The sequence below is a fragment of the Nyctibius grandis genome, chromosome 4 (genome assembly GCF_013368605.1).
Source record: "Nyctibius grandis isolate bNycGra1 chromosome 4, bNycGra1.pri, whole genome shotgun sequence".
NCBI classification, from domain to species: Eukaryota; Metazoa; Chordata; class Aves; order Nyctibiiformes; family Nyctibiidae; genus Nyctibius; species Nyctibius grandis.
Genome location: NC_090661.1, coordinates 85,095,103 through 85,118,780, shown reverse-complemented (window position 1 = coordinate 85,118,780; position 23,678 = coordinate 85,095,103). Strand labels below are relative to the sequence as shown.

General features: G+C 43.6%; 1 protein-coding gene across 2 annotated transcripts; it reads right to left on the bottom strand.

The window, feature by feature from the left end:
- Positions 1–677: 677 nt before the first annotated feature.
- On the bottom strand, positions 678–20,707 carry C4H10orf71 (chromosome 4 C10orf71 homolog). 2 transcript variants are annotated; one of them, XM_068398258.1, is made up of 4 exons: positions 20,450–20,707; positions 14,406–14,451; positions 9,324–9,494; positions 678–6,657 (listed from the first exon to the last, which is right to left on the bottom strand). In XM_068398258.1, exon 4 carries the CDS (start codon positions 6,479–6,481, stop codon positions 1,853–1,855), a length of 4,629 nt encoding a protein of 1,542 aa, XP_068254359.1. In that variant the 5' UTR covers positions 6,482–6,657; positions 9,324–9,494; positions 14,406–14,451; positions 20,450–20,707; the 3' UTR covers positions 678–1,852. The 2 variants fall into 2 exon arrangements, with proteins under 2 accessions (XP_068254359.1, XP_068254358.1); XM_068398257.1 differs by lacking the exon at positions 14,406–14,451.
- Positions 20,708–23,678: the final 2,971 nt, after the last annotated feature.

Sequence of the window (23,678 nt, the reverse complement as noted above, 5' to 3'; positions counted from 1 at the left end):
GCAAGTATCAGGGTAGTTGAAATCCCCCACGACAACCAGGCCCTGTAATTGCGAGACTGCTCTCAGCTGCTCTCAGCTGCCTCGCAAAATGGCAAATTTCACACAACTCTGCATAACAGGTAAAACAGACTTTAGAGAATCATTAAAGGCCAAATCCAAACCCCACTGAAATCAATGAAGAGATGCCTTTAGTGTCTCTCTATCCCCTCTGTGGGAAATGTTTTAGTGATTATCATTGATGAAAGGAAGTGTCTGATGGCATCAGGACAGGTTCTGAATACATGGCTCTTGTCGGGGATGGAGGAAGGCTGGGAACGGAGTTCCGGTTAGGGAAGGAGCCAAACCACCAAGTGTTGATCTGTGTTCTGAGAGCAGCAGCTGTCCTGGGAAATTAAGAATTTACTGAAGAAAACCTCTGTCACAAATATTAAAACTGAGAGAGTGGGGCAGTGCCTGTGTCCCATCTCCATGCTGTATTTATTAGCAAAAGGCCCAATTCTTCCCTTTCTTTTCAGAAAGTCAAGACTCACTTCTCTGAAAATAATCCTGTAAAAGTAGCTCTGAGATGTGAATCAGACTGAAAGTCACTGGTATAATTCTTCTTTAGAGCTCCTGCACTTCAGTTTTAATTGGGGAAATCAGTATGAAAATGAGACAGAGAAAAAGGAAACCAATACTCCAAATGTAGATATTTATAAGCAGGCATGTTACATTCAATTTTTTAATCTTTTCACCAAGGTTCTCTCATTATCTATGATGATAAAAAAGCACTTACGCAAGGATGAGGGATATTTTGATACGGATCTTTCAAAGAAAAGTGATAATCCAAAGAAGTGCTTTTCTAGAAATTAATACTTTGGATGTTTTGCATCTCTTTTTTTTTTTTTTTTTTTTAAATCACAGAATTCACAAGACCAAAATTAGGTACAATGTTTTTCAGGTTTTAAAAGTTAGCGCTGTATTTCAGTGGGAGTTTGAAAAGAAAACAAAACAAAAAGCACTTAAATTATAATAAGCAAAGGTCTTCTCATCAAACACTGTTATGGGATTTCATTCAACCTTTCTCCTTACCAAAATATTTCAGGCCAAATATCAAGATAAGTTGAAGTTTTAAGCTGTATTATAAATAACCCCTGACTCTAAGGGAACTTATTTGGAGAGTATCAAGAAATATAAAGAATTCAGCAGCATGTTAGTGGACACTGCAAAAGTGTATGAGAAGTCTAGAGCAGCTGCAACTGTATTCTTGTTTAAAGGTTTTTTGACATGGCTGTTGTATTGTGCGTCCAGTATACAATCTTCTTGTCAATAACATCTGGGCAATCAATGTGTGCAAAAAATGAATCTTGGGTTTATGGCATATTTGTAGCCATATGCTTTCTGCCTGTCAAAATAGTTCAAAGGCAGTGAGTGAGGAAAGTCCAGTAGAGGCAGCATCTGTCTTAGGTCTCATAGGATAGACAGGATGGTCTCATGGGTTTTACTTTCTGTCATATATCATGTAACACATCTGGGCAAAAGGACACTTGCTTTGGCAATCCCAGCCATCATAACGGCAAAGCAGCAGCAGCAACAAACAGTGACTTCATACTGTCGTATTTATTTGTTTAGCTGGCATTGCCCCTTCATCTCCCTGGTAATTTGGTGCTTGCTCAGCTTCACACTTCTTCAGACTGATCATCACCTTGCATCTTTCAAGTGGCCAGCTTTCATTTTCCTTCCCACCCAAACCACAATGAGATTCAGACATAAAGTGTTGTACAAACATCAAATCTGCATGGGCTTTTGTGTGCATGTGTCTGTCCAAATGGTTCTTAAAAACACTGGCTGGCATATTTTGTTATTTCAGTTTTCAAGATACTCCTTCAGCAGCAAAATCATCTAAATTGGTGAGAGACACTCTGTCAGTGTTTGGGATTGTGCTAATGTCCTTTCGTAAGTGAACCTGAGTTTCTTGAGCATCTTGACTGTTGGGGTCAGAGGCTGGTTCAATATAGGGCTGGGTATCCACAGCTTCAGTGTATCTGTAGTCCTGCTGGCCATCTTCAGCTAGTTCAGCTGGTTCTCCTGGTACAGGCAGCATTAACCAGGGAGGTTCGGAGAGCTGTGAAGGTGACTTCAGCACTGATACAGATGAAGCTGGTAAAGGCAGCACTCTAGGGTAGGAGGCATAGGGAGAATTCATAATTTCTGAAGAGGGTGGCTGGTGTAAGTTCCCTTCCGAGGAAGGAACTGAGACTTGAACATATTTGCCAGTTTCTGGGTCATAAAATGTCTTTAAATTAACTTCAGCTGGTAAATCAACTACATAGTATTGGCCAGAGTCAGGGTCTTGGAGGAGTTTACGTTGGGTTGAAGAGGGTGAAGGGCTTACTGCTGATGCACCACTGGGTCTTTCTGCACTGGTTTCTGTGGGAGTAAAAGTTGCGTGAGGGGCAGGATGGAGAGGAGAATATCCCAAGGGTGATGTTAGTGTCTGTCTGGAATGAGAAGACTTTCTCCCTACAGCATCTGTATGCTCAGTCTGACGTTCTTTCTGCTGCTCTTGCATTTTCTTTCTCCTGCTTGCCAGCTTTTTGGCTCGTCGCAGAGCCTTTTCTGTTTTCGGTGGCACAGCAGGAGGCTTGCCTGCTGTTCTCTCCGCAGGTCCCCTGGGCTCCAGTCTCTCAGCTTCTCCTGTAGAATCAGAAGGCAGATTCCTCTGTGCTGAATCAAGTATCCCTTCTTCAGACATGTCAGCCTGGCTCTTTAATGCCATGTTTAGCAAGCCAGGGTTTATAACATCCTCTGTCTCTCTTGTTGGCTTGTCTGATGATGAACTGGCAGCAATAGAGTGCATCATGCTGCCTGACCTGGGGCTTGTAACTGCAGAGCATGCAAGACTGTCTAACAAAACCAGTGGACCTTCCGTATGTAGGATGTCCTCTAAAGCCTCATAGGATACAGGAGAATACCTATGGTCCTCTGATACGGAGCCAGTCACTGGGGAAATGGTCTCCCTAGTGATTATTTTTTTCGCACAAGAGCCGCCTCTGCGATTAGATAAATGATGATTCTTAAAGTAATTTGTCTTTCTTGCTGTGAGATAGCTGGGGTCATTTTGTCGTTGGTCATTTTCCAGACCTAAATTTGGCTGTGTTAAGCTGTGTCTTGCCTTCCTAGTCTGGGGCTTCTCTTTCCTTCTGCAGACACTTTCCTCATTCATTTTCCCAACTTTATTTAACAAAGCAGAAGTTGCTTCACCTTCTTCCATCAGCTTCCCTAATGAATAGCTCTCTGTGTCTTCCAGAAGACTGGGATCCAGTGTTGCTGAAGTAGATCCAGGCTCACTGGACTCTTTCCCTCTGTTGGTTGCTTCATCCCTCACGTTCTGATGCCCTCTGGGCCTCGATGATGACCAGTCTACCACCTGGGCATGCAACATGTTTTGGTGCTGCTTGTGCTCTGCTGGGGGCACAAACCTACTTTCCATTTCCTTATAACTGCTGCTTACAGAATCATCCAGGGAAAAGGACCTGAGCAAGGGAAGCTTGACAGCTCTTATTACCTGAGGTGACCTGACTGTGTTATCTTTAATCATAAACAGCCTGGGTTTGGTTGAGCTTGAAGATGGGGGTGTTTGTGGCTCCTCAGACCTGGGAATGGACATGTCCCTTATACTGTCAGAAGTAGAATCCATGCTGTTGGTCTCTTCCCTGTTCTCTCTCCTTAGTTTCTCTTTCATCAAGCTCCTCTGTTCATTGCCAGTAACCCTACCCTCCTTCTTCTCTGCTGCATCAGTACCAGAGCTGATACAAGCATAATACTGCAGTTCATCTTCCCCAACCTCTTTCCCTCTCTCCTTGTGGCTTTTCTTACTGTCAGCACCCATTTCACTCTTAGTCCTCTGGCTTTCTTGAAGGCATGCCTTCTGCATCAGGGGCACTGGTGGAAATGGCTCCTCCTGAAGTGGCTGCTCTACCGTGGAGATGAAAGATTGCTCCGAAGAGCTACTGCTTCTTTTCCCTTGTGCTTCATGGTCAGTTACCACCATACTGGTTTGGATATCACTGTAAGGCACATCCTCTGCTGGTGAAAGTTGGTATGGGAGTGTTTTGAAGGCAAACTCTTCATTCTGATTAGCAGCCTGTCTCTCATTTTCCTCACCCTGGACACTGGGATTTTGTATGGGCTGCCCAGCTGTTGTATCTGCATTGTCTCTACTGAATGGTTTCAGTGCTGCATACTGCAGACGTTTCCTTAAATCAGATTCATTTGATTCATGTCTGAACAAGGGGAAGTTTTCATTACCCCTTGTGTTTTTAACCAGACCTTCGTGTTTTGAACTGTCTTGCTGCAAGTTGTCCCCACTTTGGTAAAATAAAAGGTCCGTTGTTGTCTGGGGTGAACTCAAAGTCAGGTAACTGTCTGTAAAGTGTCCAGTTAAATCAGTTTTATTGTCCTTTTCGTGAACACTGTCAGACAATATGGAAGTTATATCACTTGATTCATCTTTCTCTGCAATATTTTTGTTACTTTTTTCTTGTAAAGTCAAGAGTGAGGCATTCATTTTTGTACTCTCCTGTGTATTTTCCCTAGTTTTATTTTTCTCCTCCAAGGCCCTTAACAAGGGAGAAGGGGTATAAATGCTTTTAACACGTTTACGCACATCCTTCAAGTTGAATAACAAACTCGATGCTTTCGACTTGTAACTATCTCGAGACCTGTAATCGCCAAACGCGCTCCCCTCATGGTCTCTCACTGCCGTGCTCTCACTGGGAGGAGGTGTCAGTGGGATGAGCTCGCTTTCCACAGGGTCTACCTCCTGTTTTGGTGGTATGATGGGTGTTAAGAGTTCGGTGATGTTGAAAGAGGGACTGATAGATCCAGAGTTTACCTGTTTAGCCAGAGGAGTCACATCCAGACCAAGTTCAGAACCAGTCGCCTTTTCAGACAATGAAACCGTCTCATCGCTGGCTACGAACTTCTCCCTTGAAGTCTGTCTCTTCTCTGCTGCCACTTTTGTAGCCCTCTGTCTCCTCCAGGGGGGACAGGTATTGCCCAGTTGGGGACTGAGGGTCTCCTCTTTGGATAAGGTGATGAGGGGTCTTGGTGGAGGTGGACTGGGTGCCTGGGACATGGGTGAGGGTGAAACCATCCTGTAGGATGTGGACTGGGGTGAGACGGAGGCTTGGGACATGGCAGGGGGGGAAAGCTGAGCTGCCACTGGGGGTGGTGGCACAGGAGGGGCTTCAGGTGTTGGGGGTGTTGGGGGATAGCCCTGCTGGGTGGGGGGTGGAAGAGGAAGCACCTGTGGGACAGGGGGTGGCCGAGGAGGACCCTGGTGCACATGCATCCTAGGGGGGGGTGAGGGAGGAAGGGCAGCAGGAAATTCAGTTTCTGAAGGGAGAGGGCCCTGAGGTACATATACAGCTGGGAGAGGGATGCTGAAAGCAGCTTCTGGTGGAGTTGGCTCCATCTGCAGATCTTTCTCCCACTTCTTAGCAGCAGTGATCTTGGCAGGTGGTAATTTATGTTCACGTGTGCAGGATCCTTTAATAAATGGTGCTTCTTCCAGGTATGCAAGACCTTCCTTTTTTGTTTTTATATCAACAAATTCCTCCTTTTCACTCAGTTTTTTATGATGAACATTCCATGATTCAAAAGCACTGTTCTCACTGTGTAGAAAATTACCTTTTTTTGCTGGCTCATTAACTTTCACACTTCTGTTTTTTAAAGCCTTTTTTGATGAACGGGAGAAATTTGACTTGGCTACTTTTGACATCTCAATCAGTGTAGGATAATAACCATCAGAGCCACAATAAATCAGGTCTACTTTATTAGGTCTTTTCTGTGGCTCATGTTTGCTGCTGAGACAGTGGCTACCTTGACTAGCCTCAGAAAATTCAGAAAGCTCCTTGTGGATGCTTAAAAAGTCTGTGTCATCCCAGCAAGCCATATCATTTCCATGATTTAATTTACATTTTTGAAAGCTGTTCTTAATGGGCTGCTTAAGGGCTGTCAGGGAACCTCCTGACCCTTGGTCTGCAGTCTTATCAAATGTCTTAATTAATGAGGACACTTTTGAAACATGTTTATTGTTCCTTGGACCAGGGACTGGCAAATTTAGCTTTCTCCTTTCCATGGCAAAGGTGTTCTCTTTAGCAATCTTTTTCTCCTCCGGAGCATACTTTGGTAATTGTTGGAATGTTGAAGCCCATATTGTATGTTCATTGTTTCTTGCTGTTAGCTTATTACAGATGTTGCTTTTCTTGATGGTATGGTTTAATGTCCCCGGGTGAAATTTAGCAGAGAATTGGAGGGCAAAGTCAGGTGAAATGGCAAGATCTGGGTCATTGTAAGAGTCTTCAAGTTCTGCCACACACAAACTTTTGAAAGCCCGGTCTGTGAGGCTGCTCACCTCTCTGTCTGTGTCATCCAGGAGACTCCCAATACTTGAGGAATCACTATGTCCTTCTGTATGTTTCTTATTTCCCTGCATTATTCATGGGAGTCATGAATGAATTATGCAAAGGATTACTTTCAGGTGTCAAATAGGCAGATGATTTTGTTGGGTGGTTCCCACTGTTTGCAATTCACAAGCACAAAGCAATCCCTCCAGACGGTGCCGTTGCACATTGATTCATCTTACGGAACAGCTGAAGGAAACTTTCTTCTCTGCAAAGCCAAAAATTATAAATTATCATTTAACACTATTAGACAGAGACTAGTTTGCTCCTATATGTGTTCTAAACAAGATGCTAGCAACACAATAAACAACATGAAAAATAATTGTTATTTTGGTCAATTCAAGTAGCTCATGGTACATAGTTTAATTTCTGAAAAGTGCCATTAAAAAACGTGGTTTCACCTCAGATTCTTTACTTTGGCTCTTAAACAAGGATATAAGAGCCAAATTACAAGTACTTCCCTTTCCATACTTCGAACCATAAACATTTCCAAGTGCTGTGCATGTATTTAGCTAAGAGGGTTACCCATTTTTTGGCCAGGAAGAATTAGTAATAAAAAGGGAGAAAACTTACTTAACGACAGAAAAGTTGATAAAACTTACTTGGCGAGACATCGTAATTATAACTTAAAATATTTTGTGAAAAATAATGTTATTATAGAAGGTTCTGTTCTCACTCATCTGCTAGCTTATGACTGCGGAAAATGAAGTCTATAAGAGATGGACCTGCTTGTATCAGTCTGGAGCTTTGCTGTGACGATTACCCTGAGCAGAACCCTTGTTTGAGAAAGCAGAATGGCACCATAGGTAACGAGGATTTACTATGTATTAGCATGTTCCACGCAAATATTGCTGGGGTAAAATCTGTTAGCTACCCATATCCAGATACGGTTGGTTGGTACATTAAAACTGAAGAGGCTGCTAATATCATCTTCACCAGCAGAAGGCAGGAGTGCCTAGGGGACTCTAGCAGACCCACTAAAGGAGCACGGGGAACATTTGGTTTCAGTTCCAGAACTGCTGAGAGCAAAAGGTAACCCATTCAACGCAATTATAAATATCACAGCCTTCCATTAATCACAGAATCACAGAATGTTAGGGATTGGAAGGGACCTCGAAAGATCATCTAGTCCAATCCCCCTGCCGGAGCAGGATTACCTAGATCATGTCACACAGGAACGCGTCCAGGCGGGTTTTGAATGTCTCCAGAGGAGGAGACTCCACAGCCTCTCTGGGCAGCCTGTTCCAGTGTTCAGTTACCCTCACTGTAAAGAAGTTTTTCCTCATATTTATGTGGAACCTCCTGTGTTCCAGCTTGCACCCGTTGCCCCTTGTCCTGTCAATGGATGTCACTGAGAAGAGCCTGGCTCCATCCTCATGACACTTGCCCTTGACATATTTATAAACATTAACGAGGTCACCCCTCAGTCTCCTCTTCACCAAGCTAAAGAGACCCAGCTCCCTCAGCCTCTCCTCATAAGGGAGATGTTCCACTCCCTTAATCATCTTCGTGGCTCTGCGCTGGACTCTCTCTAGCAGTTCCCTGTCCTTCTTGAACTGAGGGGCCCAGAACTGGATATGATATTCTAGATGCGGCCTCACCAGGGCAGAGCAGAGGGGGAGGAGAACCTCTCTTGACCTGCTAACCACACCCCTTCTAATACAGCCCAGGATGCCATTGGCCTTCTTGGCCACAAGGGCACACTGCTGGCTCATGTTCATCCTGCTGTCCACTAGGACCCCCAGGTCCCTTTCCCCTACGCTGCTCTCCAACAGGTCTGTCCCCAACTTGTACTGGTACATGGGGTTGTTCTTGCCCAGCTGCAGGACTCTACACTTGCCCTTGTTATATTTCATTAAATTTCTCCCCGCCCAACTCTCCAGCCTGTCCAGGTCTCTCTGAATGGCAGCACAGCCTTCTGGTGTGTCAGCCACTCCTCCCAGTTTTGTGTCATCAGAGCCCACAGCATTGTGGTTTTTGTCTATCACCACATCAGTCTGAAGACAGGATGGGAGAATCTTTGGATGGAACAAGCATAAGCAAAACAGACCCTTCAGCTATACTTGAAATCTACACACTAAAACTCTTTAAAGCTTACTCTGTAAACTCTTTATTCTCACATTCAAGGGCTTGAGCAGGGTATCGACTAAACTACAGCAAGACTCAGTTTAAAAGGATATTCAAGAGCTAGCTAAAAAGAAAGTGCTTTTAGACTCCTTAAGGAAGGTATGATCTCTATCTCCATTTCCTAGTAAAATTGCATCATTTACTTGTGATGAGCTGAAACACCATAGTTCTATACAGGTGGAAGCTGTCTCCATCTCAAGCTTGGATCTACTGTAGAACAGAGCAATGAAATCCAGACCCAGATTTCAGCCCCTTCAGCTGTCCAAATCCACGATTCCACTTTGGCCCATCTCAGTGAGACTCTTGGAAAGGGCACGTTTTTCCCTATGATGACTCAGTGCTAGTCAGAAAAGTCTGAAGAACTGGACTTAATCAGCTGAGTTACTCAGGCTCAGTTGTTTTTTCAAATGAAAACACTCTGCACCTTCCTTTTCTATTTAAAAAAACCCTCAGCCAATCTATTTTTAGACTCAAAGTATCATAGTGAATCTTGATTCCATCCTTCCAGCCATACAATTCCAATGACTTATGCAGAACTACATTAGATTTACACCAGAAATAAAACAAGCTTAATAGAGCTCCATTTTACTTGTACAAAGATTTTTCAAAAGTGAGTTTCACTCCCCCCACCACACCTACATTTTTGTGTATAATGCAGCAAGAAGAAAAGAGAAGACAAATGAAAGGCCATCCCGCTCCTGGTTTTGATTCTTAACTGTTATATGAGCAGGAAGTACAGGTACATACCTGCCATGTAATTTTGCTTCTCATCTTTAGAACTCCCTCTTGTGCATGTATTTGGCTTCGTTTCTGACCATCTTTAGTGAGGATGTAGAAATAGTCCAGTGATGTAGATTCGACAGAAGTAGTGTCCTGGGATGTTTCTGACCTTCAGCATTTTTTGATCTTAAGTGAACTCTGCAATTTGAAAACAAAGACATTTGTTTGCATGATGTGAAGATTATCTCGTGCTGTATTCATTCATTTATTTGTTCATTCACATTTGACAATGCTTTTAGGAGTGATTTACAGGATTTCTCACCAAAAGAGACAGATATCCATCCCAGAGTGATAATAACCAGATACCCTGAGGGTCTGGTAGCTTGTGGAGTGCAGTCAGGTTCCTAGCAAACAACTATCACAACCTCCAGCACTCTCTGGTAGCCCCAGCAGGGACTTAGAGCTGAGTGAGCAATGGTTTCCTGGCAGTCTGCCCATTGCAAAGGGTGGGTGACGTCTCCAGGCTAAAAAGAGGGGTTGTGCCAGATGACTTCTTCCCTGCTGCTGTCTATGTCCCTGCTGTGCCACCCTTTCAGAGTGACTGCAGAGGAAAATGTGTGCCTTCACTCCACCTGTATATGACTTCCTACTGCCAACAAGTATAGACAGACACCAATCTGGTGAACTGGGAACTAATGCAGTTGCAGTTTGAAAGTCCATCCTTTTCACTGTGCCTGTTGTAAAGGAGAGGAAAGGTGGACAGCTGGGATGGTGAGAAGCAGTAAACAAAACATCTTTTTCCTTCCATGCATGAATCAGAGTCAGGAGATGCTAAAGGAAAGCTCAGCTACAGTGAATGTGCATTGCTGCTGTCCTTTTGCTGTGGAGACCCCCAAGGTTCAGGCTAGTTTGTTTAATTTTTGCAAGAATACATCCATTTACTACAAGGAGAACTGCCTGGCCCTGAGGGAATGCAAATAGCACATAGGTGCACAAACAGTAGATTTTTCTGAAAAAAGGGTCTCCTCTAAGCAAAATTTTGTGTCAGCCCATGGTATTCAAGACACACTGGCAAAAGTGGCAACAACGGCTCACCCACTGGGATGGCCTCCTACACCTTACCTGAGGAAGGACAGTTATCAGTGTCAGTTTAGGGACAAGCCTGTACCAATCAGAACTTCTTGTGGTCTGTTTAAGATGACTAAGTAAAAAAAAAAAAAAAAAAAAAAAGCAAAGCAAAGAACCCCAATGCTATGTCTGGTTCCAGCCAGATGTAAAAGGGCATCCTCATTGCAGAGATGTGTACTCAGTTATCTCTTTGCTCAGAGGTTAAATTACAAATTTACTGCTTATGTGGTACTCTTAACACTGTGCAAAGTCAACAGAGCTGTGGGAGATTGTGATAATGTTCTGGGTCACTCATCAACAGGCTTTTGACTCAATTCCAGTGGCACAATGTTTATCGCTGTTTATTGGTGGTGGTGCCTGAACTAGGAGGAAGCTTGGCTTTCAGATCTCATGGACAGAGGTCTGAAGAAACATCTTGTCCCTTGTAAACTGAGAACATTTGCTGAAAAGTGAGTAGGGTAACAATAAACATGGAGATCATGATGTAATCTCAGCAATTATTTTCCTAGATGGAGTCACTGTTACAAAAACAACTCACCGCCACTGATTAAAAAAGAATAGTGACTGTCACTGTCTCTGAAACCCTTGTGAAGATCCTTGTCTCTCCCAGCCATAATACTAGTACTTGGGCAGTGTAATGTTCGAAGCTGGAAAAGTTGTATCTACACCAAGCGTTCAAGGTGCAGATCACTACCGGGACTGGATTGAAACAGCAGCACTCTACTGATCTGTCTATCTCTTGTATAGGTATGATGACAACTTCTGAACTTTGGGCAAAGAAGCTGGTTCATGGCTGGTTTAATAACCTGGTAAAGTCCCATTTCTTTACTTTTTTTGTACAAACATGGCAGCCAGCAAGCAAAGTATGGTGTTTGAGCTTAGGTCAGGATTCAGCTAGCTAAAACATTTAAGAATGCCTGAATTTAGGCCGTTTTCAAGACAGAGGAAAGCAACGCTGGGCATTTGCAACTGCATGGGAAATGCTGAGAAACATGGTGTTTGCAGTAGGCCTCATCTGATACAAGGTACCAAAAAAGCTTGCATGAATGTACAGATTTCAAGGAGCTTAATCAGAAACCAGCCTCTCCTCTCTTAAATAGGAGGCTTTTTCTGTGGCACTCTTAAGTGCCTAGCAAGTTGTGATGAGGAGGTTAAATTACAGAGACTATTCCTGGCCTGGCACAGACTGAATGTCAACTTTTTTCATTAGACATGAGCTGGGCAAACCAGCAGCCTTGGCTGGAGCGTGTGACATCACTGCTGCTGCAATATATAAAGGGCCGGTTGGTTCCTCTGCCCACCTTGGGCTGGTATTTGGCTGAAATGTTGTACCATGAGACATCGCAGTGGCATTTTGGCAGCACCCTTGGGAGTTGCATAGCAGTCTGAAGTCAGCAGCACTGCATTCCCCTTGACGATGGGAAAAGAAGGGAGAGGAAGGGAAAGTTTATTTTCTTTAAATCTTTGTGAGCTGGTTTGTTCATGTGGTGCTCTCTGTATGGCATCCATCCACAGCTCCAGCACAAACTGAGAGTCCTGTGGTGACTGCTGGCTGAGGTTTATTCAGTGGCATGCTTACTCACACACACACCGCTGCTGCTGCTTTGAGCTTCCAGGCACTCATCATGACAAATAATGCTTCTTACCATGCAAAACAGGAGAATCCCTAAAGAACTGACAATTTTTTTTGCCTAGGTGCATGTTTGTTCATGGCACACATGGGAGCTCATAATCAGATGAGAAGACTGGATGGAAACAGGCCTGTTCAGCTATGTGTCACCAGGCTGAGACAACGCTCCCAGCTGATGGCAGCTCCTCACTAGCCCAAGCAGGGCTGGCTCAGTGAGCTCTCTTGGGTATCACCAGAAAGTCCTGTGTGGCAGCAGTGATCAGTAAGTGAACAAGTATTGAGTATGCTGCTGTTGGTCAATGATCACAGTGCCACTGTCTTCATTTTGCATTTAGAAAAACAGACAGAAAGGTGTCAGGGAGTTAAAGGTCACCCTGTAATTCCCTGTCAGAGACAAGAAGCCAGAAGAATGTCCAGGAGAAAGGAAAGACCCCTGTAGTCTGGTGTACAATACCTAAACATCCCTTGCACTGGGCTGCTTGAACTGCCAAGAGCGTGTGGGCTGGTCATATTGGGCTACATTGAGCTAATGCTCCCTCTAATCTGCCCTGCTGCCTGGGCAGCTCCAGGCACACCGTCTGTCTGAGCAGCCCTCGGGGCACATGGACAGGGCAGAGGATCAAAACACCCTCACCGAGGAGGGGAGCTGCCGGGCAAAAGAAAGTGGTGCTCCAGCCACATTTCCCCAAACTGTCAAGAAAGGTAATTTCTGGATTAAGATGGTCATAAGGTGAAAGCTATTAGCACAAGACTCCATTTCCTCGTCCAACAAGATCACTTTCATCTATGCTTTGCCCTCATAAAGGGTGGCCAAAGCAAATTCTCCTGCCTGGGGGAAGGGAATTTACTCAAGTACAAATACCTCGCCAGGTGATGGAGGGTGGAAAACTAGGTCAGTCCAGCTTAGGGTGAAGATCTCAAACACTGACAGAAATGAGTATCATAGAACAAGGTGACCTCAGCCATTCCAGCATCAGATCTTTGATCGTTGCCTGGGAAGCAAGGTGAAGCAACTATGTGTCCGGACCAAACCAGTGTAGACTGTGGTCCATTTCTCTTGATGATTTGGCCCAGCAATTGTGTCTCAAACAGCTTGTCCTGGGCCAGAGAAGAGACTGTTTTTGACTTTGGGCCAACTTCTGTTCTCAGTTACACTGGTATAAATCTAGAGTCATTTCACTGACGTCAGTAGAATAACTGAGAACAGAACTGGTGACTCTAAATACATCTACTTCCTAAGCTGACACTGGTGCGCTATCCAGAAGGCTACATAAGTAACTGTAACCACAGTAAAGTGAAATCCAACATCTCTCAAGAGCCAAACCTCACCCCCATGTGGCATTCAGGCCAACATGCGAAGAAAAGGGATTTGGAACCAATACCACATTGCTATGCCAAATCATGTCCTCTGGACAATTCTGATTTTCTAACCTGTATCACTCACCACTGACAATAGCAGTGCATTTGGGATAAAGTAATTTTGCTCTTTTCTGCAATATCTACTTTCACTAGAATATCTAGACCTAAGAGTGATGTGGATAGACATTGTGCAGTCTCAGACTGGACCAGCAGAGCTGGCTGGCGATCTGACTTGCCATCCTGTGGACACTATAATGTTTTGGAAATGTATTTATGTGTGTGTGTGTATGTGATAGCAGAATGTTTTCATTTAGATTGTTTTTGAAATTTCTCATAGAATAAAGATTCTGAAGAGGAATTAAATTATAAATTTAAAAATTTAATTCAGAATTTTAAAAAATATCTTTTCATTTCATATTATTTCACTATTTTTATACTATAGGCCATGAGAAGTAGTGTAGAAAAACTATAATATATATCATAACAGTTAAAATAGTATATTATTACTGTCCTTAAGTCAGAGAAGGTGTATGCTATTTAGCATTAACTGAAACTTTTCATTTTATTTTCTACATCAAACAATACTCTGATGGTATTGCAACAGAGAATGTGATCTTGTTTTGAAATTTCCCTAAGTAAATATTCCAAATGATCAAAAAAAAAAATTTCCAATTATCTTTCTAGGGGAAATGTCATTAAAATGAATATGATTGTAATTTTATTTGTTTAATCAAACCAGTTTTTTCTGAAGAAAAGACAGCTGAAGTCTTTTTCTCCCAGTGAGCTCTACTGAAGCTCGTGCATCTGTTGCCATGGGAGCTGGAACCAGGGACTTATCAGACTCACAGCTCAAGGAAGGTCAGGGCAAGCTGGTGGAAACATGAATGCAAGGAGAGAGTGTACCCAGCTAATGACCTTGTGTTATGTATCCTGCTCTGTGTCCTTTCCCCAAAGGATTTGAACCTCTTCCAGGCCCCAGCTGGAACGCTTACCTCTTCAGCTCAGACCACAAAGCTTCAAGCACTGGGAGATGAAGACCTAATGTGAAGAAAAATGGGAGGAACAGAGACAGCTTGTGACAGCTATGGAGAATCATGGCAAGTCTCTCTACCTTTCCCTTTCTGGTTCAATGGCAAAGACCCAACAGTTATTTCCAGCTGGTCTCTGGACTGCCTTTCCCAATCTCCTCCAAATACCCCATCCTGCCAAGAGGCCTGTCAAGTCTGGAAGATGTCTCTCAGAATGGGTTGTATCTGGACTGATGCTTTCTTGTAACTCCTGTTCACTCCTTCCATTACCTGAGCCCTACCCACTGCCTTTGAAGAGTCAGTAACATGCAGAAACGATGGAGGAAGTCAAAGGCACAGAGCGCATGACTAACAGAGGCAAAGGGCAGGTGCAGCACTTGACAAACAGCACAAGTCTACAAGCATCACAAGGCAAAGGGATGGCGCTCCTCCCATGACCTGAAGTCAGCACAGACAAGTGACATTTAAGCAACTGAACCCAAACAGTGCATTTCTTGGCATTAAATGTCTGACTGGAAAAGGCCACTGTCTGTAACTAGGTCAGTCAATATATAATGAGATATTTATACAGCTCCCGTGTAATATGGTACATGAACATCTTGTGGCTATTTATCCTTGCAAACTCTTGCACTGCAAGCAGGATTTCTGTCTTATTTACAGACCAGCAACTAAGGCCTGGCTTCAACTGACTGATTTGCCCAAGATCGAGATCAAGATTTGTCTGCATCTGTGGCAGGGCAGGGAATCAAGTCTATGTTTTCTGAATCACACAAGACGAGCTTAACCTTTGTCAGTTAAGGCAAAAATGTGCCTTCCCACTTCCCTTCATAGGGCATGGTACTTTACCATGAGCCTCTGCAAAAAAACCCACAACCCTTCAACTGAGTATGGTGCTGTAGTTTGGCATTATATTTTATAGTGAAATCCATATGAATTTGCAGGTGACTGACTCACTGCAAAGATCCCAGCTCCGCCTCAGTTTCTTGATACCTATATTTCTCTTTGAGATCACAAAGACTCAAGTCTTCCTCACCAGTTCAAGGTGACAACTGACATTGCATTGGTACAGCCCCTCCACTGAGCACTGACAATATTTTGGCTGATGAGACAGGTATTCATCTCCTTTCACTGAGTCTCAAGCAAGGCTTAGAGGATGACAGCTTCTGAGTTTTCACTTCCTGAGTGGAAAAAAGATTTTCCCACAGTAGAGGGAAAGTCGTAGAGTACCGCAGCATTGCAGTGGTTAGAGAAGGGAGATAACAAGGAGGGAAGGGAAGAAAAACGCATGGACAAGAAAACAAATGCAATGGCCTAGATGTCTTGTAAAGGAGCATGCCAGACAGTCCCAGCCCCTGTCATGGGAAAATTGTAATGATACCAGCAAATATGTTAGACACAAGAGGGAAGCAGGTGTATTCTCCGCTGTGACCTACACAAGGAAATCTGCAGCTAGCAACCAGCCATGCCTCACATCTTTTTCCAGGCTGGGGAATATGAAACCACCCCCCACTTACACTACCCTCCTCATCAGCCCCAGAACACCGATATCATCTGCATTGTCAAGTTTACACCTAAGCCATTTAAGCTTCTTGACAAGGAGAGTCTGACCCATACCCACTCACACAGGATAAAGTCTCAGGAAATAACAGGCTTGCAGAAAAGAAGTATTATTCTTTTACTGGTAGTCTGACCTGCTCCTTTATTTTATATCTTCTGGATGTTTCCAGAGTTTGGACAAGGATTTTGCTGAATCTGTTTTCTATAAAGAAAAGCATTCAAGCCATTTGTAGGTGCTAGGTTCCAAATTGTTTCAAGTTCTAAGTGGTTTTATCATGCACAGAATTCCACAGGACTTAGAGACATGCAATATTCTGAAATACCTGTCTTATGTTACAAAAGACAATTACGTATATGTACCAGAGGGAGGAAAAGAAGGTGGAGGCTTTGGTTTTCAAGTTTTTCTGGCTCAGACTGCAGGAATAGAGCTATTTTTACTTACACCTTGCTGTAGCTTTCAAGTGCAGTCAAGAGAGATCAGTTCTTGAGCAAGCAGTGTGACAGGGAGGGAAATACACACTTATATACATGCCAGAGCATATGACTCAAGCACACAACCATCCATTAGCATAGCATCTTTCCTTCAATGACAAACTGCTCATCAACCATTTGTGATGATAACAGAGCCATTACAGTTGAAGGACAAAAGCTGTAGCTTGTCTTACTCCTGCCTGCTATCTGGAAGATGGCCATGGGACAGCTAGCGATCCACCTGTGGGAGAACTTTGAGAGGGCATGGGAGAGCCCACCCACCCTTGCCCCCAAGTGTTATCTCTAGAGGTCACACTATTTTCCTCCTTTTGAGAAGCAAAAGCTGGCCAGTAGTCTCATCCTGAGCAAGATGGAAGCTCCTTCCAGTTCCCTCTTCACTGTGCAACAGGGGATCTTTTTTTTTTCCTGGAAAATCCCTCTTCCTATTCAGAGATTGATTCATTGTTATGATTTAATGGCGTGTCCCCAAGGCACCTCCTCATTCTTTTACAGTTAATGCATATGCTAATGCATTTCTTGTGATTATTCTGTAAAGGATATATGCAAAAGACAGAAAGGAAAGTAACAAGAGTTTTAAGTAGAATGCACACTTATTCCCTAAGAGAGACCCCCCCAATGACTCTGGCTGAATCAGTCCCTCAGCAACCTCAGTGACGCTGTCATCACAGTGCTTTTCCAGAATCCCCAGACCCTCTAAAGAAACCTGCAGGCAGGCAATAGCATCACCTGCAGTCCAGTGCTGTCACCAGCCACTTCTTCTTCCCTGGCCCTTCTCCTCAGCTCTCCCCCACACCCTGAGTGGCAATTCAACCTTCTTGTCTATGGCTTCATTCAATTAACAGGCCTGGTCACAACTCTGTAGCTCAACAAGTCATTTCTCAGTTTTGGAGAAACAGACTAAGTCCTAATGTCATTACTTCAAAGCAGATCAGTCAAAACAATGAGTCTCAGTGAACAACAAGCTCATGATCAGGAACGCTGCCCCACTGCCCCAGCACAGATTCTGGATGCAGCTTGCAGGATCTGGTTCCCTTTGAACATACTGCTGCCTCTGCACAAACATCCCAGACAGTCCTGGGCACTGACTCCAATTTCTGCACAATGGAGCCCTATGCTTTGCAACATGCAAAGAATGGGGACAAGGACACCCCTGAAATACGTCTCAACAAAGCAGAAGCCATCAGAAGCGTGCAGAATTGTACAAGGGTCTATAATGAAGCTGACAGGCAAGCCAAGCTGACCTTAAGATATGACAGGTTATGTCTGATCCAGGTAAAGGCGATAGACAGAGGCACATCTGAGACTGAGGATCTGCAGTAGCTGTAAACTGCCAGATATTGCTGTTTGCTGACTCTGCATGTTAAGGTGTAGGCAAATGTTAACCACATGCATATCTTTTAGAGACTTTTCCAAAAATTGCAGGGATTTTAATCTCTGTCTTTTCCAAGTAGGAAGTACAAGTTAGGTGGCCTTCATGTACCTGACTGTCATAGCCCTATCATGGTTTCCAAAACAGCCTCAGACATAGTGTGTAAGCAACAGTGAAAGCAACCCTGAAACTACTGGGATGTAGCTATGTGAGAGACTGAAAATAAAGATGCATCACTGTTTGACCTGCCTGCCTCATAAGAAGGCTGGTCTGACTGTTACTAGATGACTTAGGTTAATCATTATTTGCTAATGCCTTCTTGTATATCATTATTTGCAAGCACAGGAGATGGATGATAAAGAAACCTAGGACTATAACTAAATATCTGTTTTCTATACCTGTCCAAAGAGGATCATTTGGCAGGGGAACCCAAGGGAGAGGGAAACCTTTTTTCTGTGGAAGAGTTGTCCCTTTATGGCTTCGATGCTGCCTCAGTTTCTCTGGGGTTGCTAAGGGACAGGGGTCTCGGTGGCAGTCTCTCTGGCTGTACACACTTGAAAGCCATAAAAACCTGGCAAGCAGCAACATAGTCACAAAACACCAAGCTTAATACATACACGCAAATGTATATGTATGTATATATATATATACACACATATATATATATACACACACACACACACCCCCTTTAGATATATATGTGTAAGGAATCACAGACCCACCCAAAAACATATGCAGGCTTGGTTGAAGAGGGACAACCTTTTTTTCAAGGGTAAAGTTCCCCTATCAGTGCACACAGGCAGCCCCCACTATGTTCCCTTTCCCCACACACCTGTCAGCTGGCTCACAGACTGCTGGTCCCAAAATGCAACACTACCTCAAGCAATGCACGCTAGCTCTAAAAGCAATGCAGTCACCCGCTCGCTTATAGTAGACAAAGCTCTGTGTGACCTGGCGCCTCGGCTGCAGGCGAGCCAGCACAGCAAAGCCTGCAGCTAAAAACCACTTGCAGAATTTGCCTCTGCCAGCAGCTTTCTGTGTGTGTAAACTCAGCTCAACTAGAGAAAGGAAAGACTGGTACAGATGAGTGGTATTTTCTCCCAACCTGGCTCATAGGGTAGTTGGCTTTTTGCCTGGTCTTGGAGGGATTTACATTTCCGTGGGCCTTTTGCACAGCTCTAGTAACACAAGCACAGACAAGACAAACATTTCAGAGAAGTAAGTAGGAGTAAGAGGCTACAGAGTGAAATTTCCGTGTGCTTTTGGTTTGTGGTGCAGGGATGCAATTATACCTGCATACCTCCACCCAGCTGTGGCCTTCAAGTTCACTAGTGAGTGCCTGTTACAACCATTGTGATAACTAAGTTGTGAATAGGTATGTAAATACCTTCCTAGTGACAAGCGTGGAAGGATGGAGAAATTTAGTTGTTTGGGGGCTCCAGTATACTGGGAATCTTTTATTTGTTAGTATTTTCCATAGGCTTTATCCTTCAAGCATTTAACCAAGGACATTTGCTTTTTACATGGTCAGTTCCTTGAAGAAGTGAAGAAAAAGAGCCACGGACTTTGATCCTGTCCAGAAAGTTTATTTCTCCTTCTTATCTTTTCTCACTTTTTCTTCTCCCCAGCCTCCCTCCCAGCAATGGCAGAGGACTATTGAGAAACCCTGTATCTGATACTGTACAAAGTCAGTGTGAACCGTTCGCTTTGGCCTGCTGCAGGAAAACTTTGCCCTATTCAGATTTAATCACATTGCTTGTTCACAGGGCATTTAAAAAAGCATAAGCAGTTTGGCTTTTCAAGCTCAATTGTAATTATTTCTGTTCTTATTTTGCTGCCGAGTTCTGCAACTAGGCTAATAAAATGTAGTTCCTTGGGATGGCAGATTAAGTTCTGCAACAACTGGACTCAGAAAAGCTTATGCCATTTAAGAAATTTTCCAGTGATTAAAATTGGATACAAGTCATAGTCACAGTCATTTATAGTGGCCTCTTAGCACTGCTTAGGTATTTGAACTATTTTACTTTTTCAGGGTCTGTAGCATACTAATTACTCTCTATAAAATATTTAAATTATTCTCTTCCTATTTATTCCAGAAAGAGAAATAACAATGCCTTCAACCCCCTACACAAATCACTAAGTTTTTCAGGAGTATCTTATCTGTAGGCAGTAGTCATCTGGAAAATAAAGTCAGTGTATATTTGCTTAAAGTTGCTTACAGCACAATGCACAGGACAATTAAATGGAGCTTCATAGCAATTTAGTGGTCGTTCAGAAAGATCATACCCCTTTACTAGATAATTATAAGTGTCATAAACAGTAATCACTGCATACAAATCTATATGTATGTCGCTTTCCACACACAGACTTTCAGAGACAATCCAGCATTTTTCAGAGCAGAAAATGCTGGATAAAATGAAAGGACTTTCCACTTCTAAACCCTGAAAAAAAGATATAAATGCTTTTTGATTTCTCTTATCTGATCAATTACACAACTGATCCTTGAGTGCACACACATTCACACGTTCAGACACCACCATTCTTCAGCATTTCCCTGCTTTTAAAAAACACCCATACGCTTCCCCCTTACCTTCTGTGCTCCAGCTTCCTGATCAGGGACAGTGCAGGGCTGCACTTTCTTCCCTTAAGTTAAAGTCCCAGCACATTTTACAGCAGCCTGCTTACTATTAGCACTTCCCATTATTTATGTGTTTCGGACTCTCCTTCTGAACATGGTTATCTTAACAGAAACAATCAAAAAAACAATAAAAGTGGAGGATCTAACCCTTGAGCCCTCGCAGACCTGCCCAGCCAGGTGAAGTGAAGTGAGCAAGGAATCCAAAGTTAGTAAAATGTATTTAAATAGTTATCAGGCAAGGGGAAACCGAACGGAGATCATGGTGGGGAAGAGGCAAACATACGTATTGGAATAACCATGCGGTGTCAAGTAACAGACAGATGAAACAAACAGTCAGCAGCTATTTTTACATTCAGATTCGCCATTGGTAATGTTTCAGAGATAACTAATACAGAAAGTAATGCTGGCGATTGGCTCATCACTGCCAGTGATTCAAACTTTAAAGCTCTACATTTTTGTATCTACATGTGGGAGTCAAAATGTTTTTTTGGGTCACCATTAAAAATACTGTGTAAGAAATATGCACATGAGTAACAGATTACTGCCCTACCAGTGCTTTTTCATAAATAGCTCATTTCATCATCAAGGCTGGACAAAAGTATCCAGCGTTCTTGGAGTGAGGACCCTATTCCACCATCCTCCCAAAACAAACAAGACCAGCCGCCCCCCTGGGAGGCACACGCCAGCATTGGGTTTCATTTGGCAAACTGCAATGGGATGTTGAATAACAGGGGAAATATACCATGAAGCAACAAGCTGAGTTTTTGTACTGCAGATATAAACACTGGATTGTACCCTATGCCACGCTGAGTGCACAGAGCTCCTTATTGAAGTCATGGGGCTCTTACAGGGCTCAGCATCACACTGGACTTGAGCCGTAGACTGCAACAAAATAAAGAGCAGCATCTCCTGTTATTACTGCCCAACTCTTGCTTCCATGGCAGAGCAGGGCTCCACATGAGCCCAGTGCTCATCTGCATTTTAAGAAGAGCTGCTAATTACATTGCTACAGCATGAACAAGGCAACAACCATGCAGTGTCTGCTGCCTGAGAACCTCTAAGCACTGGGAGGCTTGTGATGAACTAATCCTCCCTGCAATCCAAGAGCAGCCTAAGATTATCAGTCCTTGGAGAGACAATGACCTGCCTTCTGCAAAGCAACCTTCAGGTTTGAACTTCCCACCTGGGAGAGGTGTATCACTCACCTCAGATCCCAGCAGGAAGATTTTGCTAACTCACTCTCCTAGACTCCTAGTCCAGGCTTTTGGTGCTCAAGTGCTTCTCCTCACTCATCCCAAACTGAATGCTGGTCTTGCCAGACATTAGGGCACTTCTGCTAAGTTCTGGCCCCAAACTATACACTTCGCTACCCACTCCCTGCACCCATCAGAGCACCTATGCACAAAGATTTGGTGCATGCTTGAGTCATGGCATCTACGAACTGAGACATCAGAGAGAACTAGTGCACACTGCAACAAAAAAAAAAAGGTTTGGGATGAAAACAGACAGTGGAAAAGTAGTTTTCAGGCACCCATTGACACTAATGTAGGCAAAACTGTCTGTATGTGTGTGTGTGTGTGTGTGTGTGTGTATGTCTCTCCCACACATTTCTAAAGAGGGGTGGAATGTATTTCTGGAATACTTGTGCTAAAAATAAACCCATCCCTGCTGTCTATGAAGAGGGGCAGGTATAGCCCTGCTTTCTATAAGCCCATGAACTTGTGAACTGCTTAGAGGCTGAATCAAAACTAGAAAGACCCCTATCGAAATTGTAATTGCTAGTGCAGGAGGAGGGGCTGATTGCTTGGAAACCCCAAAACAGGCCTCACACGAAAGCAGCTGGGGTTAACACTATTCATCATGATGAATGTGCTTTACAGACTCCAGCTTTGAAAGGACTCAGATCTTGGGATAGGCATTATGCTTGTTCAAATATGATGACAATAAATACATATATTTGCAAATTCAGTCCTCAGATGAGACTCTGGGATCAGATGGCCCATCATTAAAATAAAACTTCTGGAGAAAATTACTGAATAACACACAGCAAACACAACTCAGTGGCACTTGGATGTTGTTATCCTGTTCCCAGGAAAGTTAAAAAGCAAAAATTCCTGCTGCTTCCTTTCAACGAGCACAGAGCAATAACAGATCACACTGAACTTTTGTATACAGCAATTTGGACTGAAATTCTAAATTTATATGAAAAGAGTATGCAATTTGCACAAACTTGTTAATTGAAAATGAATGTAAATATGTATATATAATGAACTCCATCTTTCTCACACACACACGAAACTTTGTATGCCTGGCAAGGCTGAGAATACAGACATGAGAGCTTTACGCGAGAGCAGTAGTCTTCAGCTTTTTCTGACTTCCCATCCCTTAACACTTTCTCCAGGGAAATAAATGGTGTTCTGCCCTACTAAGAGAGACAGTTTTTTCCTTTGTTACCTTAGCTGCAAATCCCAGAGAAGCAGTATGCAGACCCCAAGAGGTCAATGGACTGATCACATGCGAAAAGTCCCTGGTACATGGAAACCAAAATGTGGAACTGATTATAAACAGAAATGAAAACATGCCATCTTAGACTAAGAAAATGCAAGCATCAAACTGCTTTGGTTGTAGAAAGTAAATGGTTTATAATTCTCTTGGCATTAACAAGCAAGGGGCCTATTTAATAACCCACAAGAGCAATATGACTATATTGAGTTTTCAGTTGTTTGTTTACAGCACTTTTTGTCCAGCAGAGCAATGCAGGTTCAGTTCTTACCTGGCAGCCACAGACTGAATTATTTGCAGACTGTTGCCACAGTCAGTGCAATAACTTGATCTTTGGGCACCAGAGAGATGAGTGAAGAGCATTGGCTGGACAGAGCAGCCCCAGGGTTGTATCAGCTGAACAAAAGCAGTGAACCGAGGACTAGAACATGTCCCACAGCAGGACAACACCTTCATCTGCTCTGGCTCTGCATGTGGATCCCCACACACGCAGGTAGATATTGCTGTGTCCCACCTGAAATCTTGCAAGGCCTGCATTTCTCTGGGGGTGTTTCTAGCGCCTGCATGTCTGCTCCTCGATGTGCCCAGGAATGCAGCAGTGTTACAGTGCTGAGCAAGTCATGGTGCAAACCAGATGCTGCTCCACCTGCCTCCTTGGGACAGGCCAAGCCCCCCTAGC